Below are 11,459 nucleotides of genomic sequence, written 5' to 3' on the forward strand. Positions count from 1 at the left end.
AGATAGATAGAAAGGCACTATATAATAGATAGATAGATAGATAGATAGAGTGTAAGACACTATATGACACAGAGATAGATAGATAAAACTTGAGCATAGAATGAGAGCAACTACTGCATGGATAGATTAATAAAGGACAATAATAATAATATAACAGAGGCTAATCTAACAGACAGAACTTTATTTGACCCCGAGCAAAATTTGGCTCCACTACACCTACTCACCATACCTTCATTTATGCCTGATTTAGCCTTTGATGTCAAGGCAGAAGCGAAAGCTAGCGTTCACCACTAAAGTAGGGTAAAGTTGGCAGGATGGTAAACCACTTGCTGCACTTCTTGCAAAGCAGGTCTGCTTACAGTCAAAAACAGCCAGCGCATATCTCAAATGCACGTGTTTTTCTCCTCTGTACTATATATAAAATTCTTCATCATTATACCTATAAAAGGTTCCATTCTGGTTTATTATTTTATGATATGGTATATTATATTTATAATATGTTTATTTATTATGATGTTTCATGATTTAAACAAATAAAAAGAAAAATGGTACAATAATTCCATACACATTTTATAGACCGCAGCAGTCAGGAGACAAATCACAAACAAGACAACAGAGGAAAGGTTGTGCATCAGATCATCAGATACCATCCAACTCCAAGAAATTTCTTTTCTTTAACATGCATAACTCTGTCTGCTAACCAAAACCATTATTTCATATTGGGTGCCCATAGAAATGAAGAATAAGGAACATCAGCTTGTAATATAATTTTGCAGAACTGTGTTATGATGTAGGAGACGACCATCATTTCTTTTTAGATAGACAGATAATGGAGAAACCGTATTGAACAAATCTTATGTAGTACGAATACAATATGTATGTGACTGGTAGTAATAATAATTATTAAAAACATTAAATATTAGCTGCAAAAAACAAAGAAAAAATATTTCAATTTTGATTCTTTTTTGAAATAAAATAAGACATTCAAACAATATTTAAAAAAGAAAGAATGCACAAGTCAAAATCAAAGAAATTCCAAAGAAATGAGTAATTAACATAGAATCGTGTGTTGACAAGAATTCCACGAGTAAACAAAAGTAAGAAGGGGGCGGAGAGTCAGGGCTATTCCAGTAGTTTCCTGGAAACCTATCCCTTCCAGATGCTCTAACATGATTTATTATACCTACAGAGAATAAAGAGATACATTTTTTATGTTTTCCCAAATTATTTTGTTTTATCTGCTTGCAATAGCCAAGATGATTTTCTTCCTAGGGATGAAGAAGAGGTGGCCAATGGTCACAATAGGCAAGTGGTCACTTTAAGAAGATTGATTGATAGATAGATAGATAGATAGATACTTACTTTATTATTCCCAAGGGGAAATTCATATACTCCAGCAGCAGCATACTGATTAAACAATATTAAATTAAAGAGTAATAAAAATGCAGGTATAACAGACAATAACTTTGTATAATGTTAACGTTTACCCAAAGGGTGGAACTGAAGAGTCGTGGGGGAGGAACGATCTCCTCAGTCTGTCAGTGGAGCAGGACGGTGACAGCAGTCTGTCGCTGAAGCTGCTCCTCTGTCTGGAGATGATCCTGTTCAGTGGATGCAGTGGATTCTCCATGATTGACAGGATCCTGCTCAGCCCATTGCTCTGCCACAGATGTCAAACTGTCCAGCTCCATGCCTACAATAGAGCCTGCCTTCCTCACCAGTTTGTCCAGGCGTGAGGTGTCCCTCTTCTTTATGCTGCCTCCCCAGCACACCAGAAGAAGACGCTCGCCACTTTATGTAAATATTTTGCCGTATAAAACCCCCTGTTTCTGAAGGGACTGAGAAAAAGTGGTCATCTTACACGGCTGGTCACATTACAGGTTCTACTGTATTATGAGGTCAGCAGATAATGTGTATCAGGAAATGTCATGAGGCTTTATGAAGGCTGTCAGCCTGAAATGGACAGTAGTGGTGATCAGCAAAATTCATCAAAGAATTTTAGCATCAAATCTGCTGAGTACAGTAGTGACCTTATTTGACAAATTTTTCCCTGAAAATGTTTTTGTATGGCTAGCTCAAAGTTTTTCTTTTTTGTTTTTTTTTTTCCAGTGCCCCATAATGCTTTGGAAGACCAGCATGACATCACAGTCGATGTTGGATGTGGATATCACTATATGATTTGCGCTACCTGCCTGATTTGAACTTTCATGCTCTAAGCATTCTCCACCTCACACTTTATGGTGCTGCATGATGTGTTTTATGCATGTTTTAATTACTTATAGCATATACAAGCTGTAAACAACAGGTGGTGCTGCTGAGCCCCAAAACCCTAGACAAACCACACTAAAACAGTCCCAAGTGCAAAATAATCATTTTCATTTTGTTAATTATTAACATATTTACATTAGTTGTTCCATTAAAAATTTGGAGGTAACAATATGCTTAGTTTGAGACAAACTTTAGTAACATTGTGCGTCAATTAACCCCCCTACAGCCACAACTTAAACTCCACCCAAGGTCTTCACCTCCATGTCCAACTTTCTGTATTCAGTTCTGAATAACCTTCGAGTGTGTTAGCTATTCAGAATACTTTGCAGAGAGTGAGGACTTTGTGTATTTTCTTACAGCTTTGTGTTTCTGTGTGTTCTGCTTTGGAAACGTTTGATGTTTGATTTTCACTTTTTGTTGACTTAACTTTCATTTCCTGCTCTTGTTCTTTTGTGGTTTTTCTTTCCAGCCTGGTGGAACACGCCTGGGATGCATTAGCTCTCTGGGAGCTGTTCCAGATCATTTTGTAAAGAAAGACAGTTTGTAAAGACCAGCAAGAAGAGTTAATGGAAATATACGTAGAATGACTAAAGCCTATGCGATGCAATGAGACGCATTCAATCTGGCGATGCAAAGGTCTGTGTTGCTGCTTCCCAGCTCTGTAAGATCAAGTTCTGATCCTGACCTGGTTATTATTGGTAGGGAGCTGCAGTGTTCTCCCTGCGTATGCTAACGTTTACTCAGATTTGATCCCATGTTGCCATGTCAGCTGTTATTGCTAAACTGGTGAGTTGTGAGTGAGCACATCAGTGTGACAGACAGGAATTCTCATGAGTACCCCCTTGAGATGAGCTCTGTTTGCCAGTGACAATGCCATGGATACAGCAGGCTTACTCATCCATTTTCAGAGTCTATGTAGTTATGTTACATATTTGGCTGACGTTTTGGGTCAAGGCAAATTAGATGATCTCACAACATTATTACAGACTTATATTATTATATAACACACACACAGAGGTTATCTCAAAGTGCATCCACTAAGCAGCTGGTGACCCATTAAAAGATGTGTCTTACCCCATTGCAATAGTCCAATTAGGAAGAGAAAAGGTCTAACTAATATTCATTTTTTGGTTAAAATAAATTACCAGTTAGGCAGCAGAGCACACCTAGTCGAAGGGGAAAGCATTTAGAGCATTAAAACATTAGAACAATCTAGACAAGAACAGGCCATTTGGGCCAACAAAGCTCACCAGTCCTATCCACTTCATTCCAGAAAAATCATCAAGTCGAGTTCTGAAAGTCCCTAAAGTCTTACTGTCTACCACTCTACTTGGTAGCTTATTCAAACTGACTATGGCTCTCTAAGTAAAGAAAATCATCCTAATGTTTGTGCGAAATTTACCCTTAACAAGTTTCCAAACATGTCCCTGTGTTCTTGATGAACTCATTTTAAAGTCACAGTCTCGATCCACTGGACTAATTCCCTTCATCATTTTAAACACTTCAATCATGTCACCTCTTAATCTTCTTTTGCTTAAACTGTAAAGGCTCAGCTCTTTTCATCTTCCTCATAACTCATCCCCAGTAGCCCTGGAATCAGCCTAGTCGCTCTTCTCTGGACCTTTTCTAGTGCTGCTATGTCCTTTTTGTAGCCTGGAGACCAAAACTGCACACAGGACTCCAAATGAGGTCTCACTGGTGTGTTATAAAGCTTCAGCATAACATCCTGTGACTTGTACTCCACACCTCAGGGCACTATATAATCTCACATTCAGTTAGACTTCTTAAAGGCTTCTGAGCTGAACTGTCTAGTAGTTGATAGCATCAAGTCCACTATGAATGCTAAATCCTCCTCATGAGACGTACATAAGGTGTATTTGACGTATTTGAGATGTGGAAGGAAAGAAAACAAACTTGAACACACAGATTAGAAATTGAGTACAATTTAAACTACATTTGCAGAAGATAATTAGAATAACCCAACAAACACACATTTTGATTCTTTAATGCTACATTATATCTTAGCTTTTTTTTTTTTGCAATTAATTTTTTCACATTATATTTGTTAGCAAAGTTGTTCAGATTAGATTAGATTAGATTAGATTAGGGCGACATGATGGCGCAGTGGGTAGCGCTGCTGCCTTGCAGTTAGGAGATCCGGGGTTCACTTCCCAGGTCCTCCCTGTGTGCAGTTTGCATGTTCTCCCTGTGTCACAGTCCAAAGACATGCAGGTTAGGTGCATTGGCAATTCTAAATATTTCCCTAGTGTTTGTTTCCTGCCTTGTGCCCTGTGTTGTCTGGGATTGGCTCCAGCAGACCCCCGTGACCCTGTAGTTAGAATATAGTGGGTTGGATTATGGATGGATGGATAGATTAGATTATATCAACTTTATTATGTTTCCCCCAGAAGCTCCCACAATCCAAAGACATGCAGGTTAGGTTCGTTGGTGATTCCATACTGGCCTCTGTTGTAGTGCGGTCAAAGCATCGCCATAGGCCAAAGGGGCCATCCACATGAAAGTTGCAGAGCACATTCTTCATTTATGTAGCTCTGTAATGGATTCCATTAATAATCATGAATAGATGATAAGAGATTTGTGAAGTCCCAATGGTTCCCTGATTTTTTAAAAGGACTCTCTCTGCATACAATCACACAGGCTAAGTTCACACTTCAGTATCCTACTACATAAAGATTTCTCATTTTTCCACATGTTGAGAATCTTTTGAAAGTCCAGTGACCCCATTTCATATGCAGAGAACCTTTCCCAGAATGAAGTGGTTCTTTTTCAAGCACTGGTTCTAAAATGAATGACACAGCCCAGTAAAATTCCACTTCAGAGTCTTTAGTTTTATGAGTGTGGTTTGTTTGTGGTGCGATTCCCTGAAGGTGATTCAGCTCATAGGATCCTCATTGTTGGAGACCCGAGTGGCTGGACCAGGCCAAAGGGTCACCCACGTAACATCTGGCTGTGGCAGATAGAAGGTCATTTCCGGAAGATGGGATTGGACCACATGTCTACCTGAGGGGTTGCCAACCGGGATCCCAAGCTGTTTATGGCATGTTTAAGCATGTGATGGGTGCGGCAATGTGCTGTACCAGTGCATGCTCCCCAACTTGACTTGACTTGGGTGTTTGTTATGGCTCTTCATGGGAGTGGGCACTCCAGTGGACCCTCACCCTGTGCAGTGCCATGTAATGCCTTGCACCCAAGGCAGTGAAGCATTGATAGCATTCTGGGATTATATGCTCTTAACATGAATAAATAAAACCATAAGGATTGTGAAACAAGTCTTTATTCTGTGAATGATAGTTATAATTCCTCACCTATTCTGTTTCTCTTCTCGGTTCTCAAATGTGGCACTTGGTGCCACGGCCCACCTGCCAAGTTGTTGTGCCTGCTTATAGTAAAGTCATCCCTGATGGAGGATCGCTGGAATCATGGGAAAGAGAAGTCCTTTCTTTGGATTGGCTGGCCCAGTACTGTTTCAGCTGTGGAATGGCTAAATGGGGGAGGCAGCTTGATGGATGAGGTCTCCAGGACTATAAACAAATCCAAGTCATATTATGTGATGTCATCCATTGTTAAATTCTGCTACGTACTTCTATATTTTTTATTTTTATACTGTATTGAGGTTTTGTTCTGTTCTGTATATTGTATTGTATTGTATTGACCCCCTTCTTTTTGACACCCACTGCACGCCCAACCTACCTGGAAAGGGGTCTCTCTTTGAACTGCCTTTCCTGAGATTTCTTCCACTTTTTTCCTACTGGGGTTTTTTTGGGAGTTGTTCCTTGTCTTCTTAGAGAGTCAAGGCTAGGGGGCCGTCAAGAGGCAGGTCCTGTTAAAGCCCATTGCGGCACTTCCTTTGTGATTTTGGGCTATACAAAAATAAATTGTATTGTGTATTGTATTGTATTGAATAAGAAGGAGATTTTGATCCAAAGATATGGATACTCGAAATATGCAGTGCATCAAAATCACTAACACTAAATGAATAATTTGATACGTTAATAATATGTGGAATTGTAAAACAATGAGGAAATCTAAGACCTCAGTCGAACACAGGAAAGCTAGGAGAAAAAAAATCACATATGGCGAGGAAGCTTTTTGTCTTCAGAGTCGTGATGCTGCTGCGTGATTATGAATGCTTGCAAAATGCTGCACTGCAAATCTCCCATCCGGCCATTATCTGTGTTCATCTTCCTGTGTTTGCTTTGGTGTTAACGTACTCTTCAACAAAGTCACACAGAGTTGTGGGAATCAGAAACAAACTACCGAGCTATGGAGTTAAAGCAGGAACCTTAGCGACCATTATAAAGAATCAGGACGAGATATTGGGGAGAGCTTGTCTATTAGCTAAATAAAGGCTCTTGATGGACTGAGTGGTGAAATGTCTTAAGTTGTTATGCAGGCTGGTCTCAGAGTGAGTGTGTGAGTGAGCGATGAGGTGAGTGTAAGAAATGCAGATATGTGTGTGATAGGTGTGTGTGTGTTCATCTAATGATGGGCTGGCGGTCTACCCAGGGATTGCTCCTGCCTTCCATTGAACGTTTGCAATGCTGAACACTTCGACACAGCACTGTTATGAATTAGCAGGTTTCAAAGATGGATGGATAGACGAATGGATGGAGTCAGCAATGAGGAGACTGGAGTTCATATTCTGGATTCTCCCTGCATAGAGTCTGTATGTTCTCCCTGCGTTCACTTGGGCACCACTCTGGTTTCATGCCACAGTACAAAGACAAGCGGGTTAAGGGAACTGGCAGTGGTAGATTAGCCCATGTGTATGTGTGTGTTTGCTCGCCCAGCAATGGACTGGTGTCTTGTTCTGGATACACAGGTTAAGAAAATGGATGGATCTATTCGAGAAGTTTGATGGACTGAATGGTCTCCACTCATTTGCCAAATTTCTTATGTTCTTATTTAGGTTTGGATAATTGGTGATGCATTGTTAGCCTCAGAGTGAGTGAGTATGTGTGTGATTAAGTGAGCGTAAGAAATATGGGTATATGTTTGTGAGACATGTGTGTGTGTGCGTGTGTATGTGTGTATTCACCTTGCAATGAGCTGATGCCCTGTCTAGGAATTTCTCATGGATGGATGGATGGTCAGCACAGGGTTACTGCTGCCTGATAATAAGTTTCCTCCCACAGTCCAAAGACAAGCGGGTTAGGTGAATTGGCATTGCTAAGCTGGCCCTAGTGTGTGTGTCTCTGTGTATGTGTGTTCTCCCTGGGACGGACTGACACCCCACCCGAGTGTTACTCCTGCCTTGCACCTAATTATAGCTCAGATGGGCTCCAGATTTCCCAGGTCCCAACTCTGGATAAGCAGGATTGGAAGATAGATGGATGGATGGATGTGAGAGGGGTGGCACAGGCACTAAGGTGGCCTGGCCAGGGTTCAAGTCCTGGGTGCTCCCTGCATTCAGTCTGAATGTTGTCCCTGTGTTTGCATGGGCACTGCTCTCGTTTCCTCTCACAGTCCAAAGACAGTTAGGTTAGGTGAATTGACATTTCTAATCTGGCCCTAGTGTGTGTTTGTCTGTGTGTGCATGTGTATGTGTGTGTGTGTGCGTGTGTGTTCACCCTGTCATGGACTGACACTCCACCCAAGTGTTACTGCTGCCTTGCACCTAATTCTTGCTTGGATAGGCTCCAGCTTCCCCAAGGTCCTATAAGTAGATTTGGAAGAAGGATGGATGGATGGATGAAAGAGGGGTGGCACAGGCCCTAAGGTGGCCAGGGTTCAATTCCTGGGTGCTCCCTACATTCAGTCTGCACGTTCTCCCTGTGTTTGCATGGGCACTGCTCTCATCTCCCCCCACAGTGGGTTAGGTGCATTGGCATTACATTACGTGTGTGTGTGTTTTCACCCTGCAATGGACTGGTAACTAATCCGATAACTAATTATTTGGCTGACACTGTTCCACCAAGGTGACTTATAGAATTTCAGATACAACTGGTCGCACTTCTTTTCTTTCCCAATTGGAGCACAGTCAGGTGAAGCGACTTGCTCAGGGTCACACAGTGTCATTAGTGGGGTTACAGCAAGATGCCCTATCCAAAGAGCTGTTCCTGCCTTCATTGCTGGGATTGGCTCCAGCTGCACTAGATAAGCAGGTTAAGACAATGAATGGATGAACTCAAGAAGCAACATCAGGGCTGTTCCTTACATTTTTTTTTTTAAACGAACATGTGTAGTTAAGTTGTCACCAATGAAATCTCCTCATGACATATTTTTCTTGTTATTATTGTGGTTATGATGTTCATTTTAAATATGTAACTCGATTCATAGGATACAAACAAAATCAATCTCACTTCCAACCGAAACAAGTTTTTTTTTTTCTTTCAATGAATTATATGCTTTGGTTTAACGTTGTATGTCTAACTTCTAAATATTGTTGTTGTCGTCAACTTCCGCTTTGACCGTAGTTGCAGTTGTCCCAAAAAAGAAAAAAAATACCAATAATCTCCACATCTGATATGTTTTTCTTTTCATTCTTATTTTCAAGATATATTTTTCATTAATTGATACGTTTAATGAGATACAAGCAAAACCAAGGTCACTTCAAGTTCAAAGCGATTATTTTTCACTATACAGGTACACGTTTACCTTTGTTGCCGCCAGTTACAGCCGCTTTGATCGCTATAAGTTTCGATTCCTAAAAAACGCCTTAAGACACTGTACTTGGAAGAAAGCGAGAAATAAATATATAACGATTAATGCCGCCCTCGCCCCGTCCTATTAAACGTCGAGAGTTATCTCCGCCCACCGCTCTCCTCATTCGAAAAGCCACCACACCTATTACACAATCTGTGATTTGCTTTCTTAACAGAGGGAGGGAGGGGATCTTTTTTACTTCTTTCTCTCTCTGTCTCTCTCTCTCTCTCCTTGAACAGACGCACTTTTGTTTGAGAGAAATTTTGCGAGGAAATCATGGAAGCCACACAATATTCTCAAAACTTCGTACCTCTCCAACAAACCAGAAATTATGAACGACTGAAGGAAGAAGTGCCAAACTCCCCGACGGTGGTCACCGTGGTACCACCTGTAATCATGCCGCGGGACCACATCCTCTGGTCTCTCTTTAACGCTTTCTATATGAATTTCTGCTGCCTGGGTTTCGCGGCCCTTTATTTCTCGATTAAGGTAAGGAAAGGACTTTTCAGCTTAAGCGAACAGCCGTGCAAGAAACATATCGTGCAAAGATATATTTCTGCATGTACAGTATATGAATGGATGAATATGCATGTGTGTAACGCACCTTTAAGTGGGTTTATGTGGCTCGGAAAAACAAACACCAGTGCTAGTTAAAGCATGGGGTGAATATTAATGAAGTACATAATGGTGTCTGTCTGGTTCAAAGGAGACATTCGTGTTTCTTTGCGGGGTACAAACGAGCAGCTTGATTTCAGATGTCTCTTTTGAATCCATTCCGTGGTGGTCATTCTGCGGTTTCCATTCTCCAGACAATTCGTGGCACGCCAGTCGGTAACTGTGCACTGTGAAATTTCTTTTACGAATGTCATGTCTCGGTGAAATCCGGCTTTGCTTAAAGCTTTTCTTTTTTCTTTTAGTTACCAGCGCCATCTAATGCGATGTTCATATTATTTTTTTAACCCTTCTTTCCGCAGTCGAGGGACAGAAAAGTGGTGGGCGATTTGGAAGGAGCGCGTCACTACGGATCCACGGCTCGATGCCTCAATTGCACCAATCTATGGCTGAGCGTCCTGACTTTCATCATACTTATTATCCTGGTAGCAGTGGGGGTCTTTGTGGTCTATGACCGGATGGCAAAACAGAACGAATCAATGAACTCATTCAACGATGGGAATTAAAGCTTCTGCAGATGTGCCAAGCAGCTCTTATTAAACTTTGCGAAGAATCCTCCGCTGTAAAATTAACCATTGGTTTGTTGGCTTACTGAAAACACTTGGTATGGTGGTAAAGGATTGTATTATTTTATGGATTAGAATAAGTCTGATTTTATATATATTTAAATAGGGTCATGTGATTAATTCTAGGGGGCGAACTGTGGCTACAGGTTTTTGTCCCAACAAAATTCTATTGGATTCCTTCCTTTTAGGCAAGCTGCTAATTACTTACTTTCTTTGTTTTGATATCAATTAAGAAATTATGATGGGGATTTTTTTTTTATTTTATCAAGCATTTCTTTATGTACAGTATATTACATGGGGTTGGCACAGTCATAGCCTTGCAACAAGGAAACCGGAGTTCATGGTCCACATCCACCCTGCTTTCATTTTTTTTTCTCCTTGTATCTGCATGGGTTTGCTCTCACAGTCCAGAGACATGCTGGTTAAGTGAATTGATGTTGCTAAATTGGCCCTGATGTTCATGTGTGTGTGTGTGTGCTCACCCTGTAATGGCCTGGCACCCTGTTCAGGGACATTTCATGCCATGGTTTCCCTGTGACCCTGTTTATGATAAGTTGGTTTACAGAATTGATGGATGGATGTTACATGGAGATGATTTAATGTTTTTTTTTTTTTCTGTATTGTTTTTATGATTTTCAATTTACTTTTCCACATTTTCTGGTTATTTAAGCCATTATTCACTGATGAGTCTATAGCCTGCCAGCATTCAGTCTTGTTTGTCCCCATGTCTGATCTGCTAGCTGTTAATTGTCATTATTAGGGCATGACGAAGAGAGCAAACCACATAGAAAAAAAAAATGAGAATGATAAAGAGAGTTAAGCATTTACAGCTATGGCAGAAAAACAAAGGAAAAATGCTAAAAGAGAGTTAAGCATTTAAAGGGTATGGCAGAATTGTGGTGGGGCCCGGGGTTTGTTTCCTGCCTTGCACCCTGTGTTGGCTAGGATTGGCTCCAGCAGAGCCCCCCTGACCCTGTAGTTAGGATATAGCGGGTTGGATAATGGATGGATGGATTGGTGTGGCAGAAAGACAAATATGCCTAACTGTTTTATAAATCTGGCTTTCTGGTGCTTTTCTAATATGCAGAATAATAGATGAGAAAATAAAGACCAGCTAATTAAAGAATGGAGTCAACTACAGAAAAATGGGACCAAAAACCTGCAGCCACAATGGACCCCTCAGATTGACTGGGCATTGTGAGACAAATGCTTACAGTCCCCGGTGGGATCCAGACCAAAATATTAAGGAAGGGGCATCTGCAAATACGTGGGGTGGGCATGATGTAA

At 40.9% G+C, this 11,459-nt stretch overlaps 1 protein-coding gene across 1 annotated transcript; it reads left to right on the plus strand.

Moving 5' to 3' along the window:
* The first annotated feature begins 9,083 nt into the window (after positions 1 to 9,083).
* On the plus strand, positions 9,084 to 10,400 carry LOC120523372 (dispanin subfamily A member 2b-like). Its single transcript, XM_039744641.1, has 2 exons — positions 9,084 to 9,423; positions 9,909 to 10,400. Exons 1-2 carry the CDS (start codon positions 9,211 to 9,213, stop codon positions 10,110 to 10,112), a joined length of 417 nt encoding a protein of 138 aa, XP_039600575.1. The 5' UTR covers positions 9,084 to 9,210; the 3' UTR covers positions 10,113 to 10,400.
* Positions 10,401 to 11,459: the final 1,059 nt, after the last annotated feature.

This window comes from Polypterus senegalus, chromosome 1, assembly GCF_016835505.1.
Source record: "Polypterus senegalus isolate Bchr_013 chromosome 1, ASM1683550v1, whole genome shotgun sequence".
NCBI lineage: Eukaryota > Metazoa > Chordata > Cladistia > Polypteriformes > Polypteridae > Polypterus > Polypterus senegalus.

Bases quoted from the DNA above. Each gene is read 5' to 3' on its own strand.
- LOC120523372 (XM_039744641.1), top strand. From the start codon at position 9,211: ATGGAAGCCACACAATATTCTCAAAACTTCGTACCTCTCCAACAAACC. The intron at 9,424-9,908 runs GTAAGGAAAGGA...TTCTTTCCGCAG, and splicing joins CCCTTTATTTCTCGATTAAG to TCGAGGGACAGAAAAGTGGT.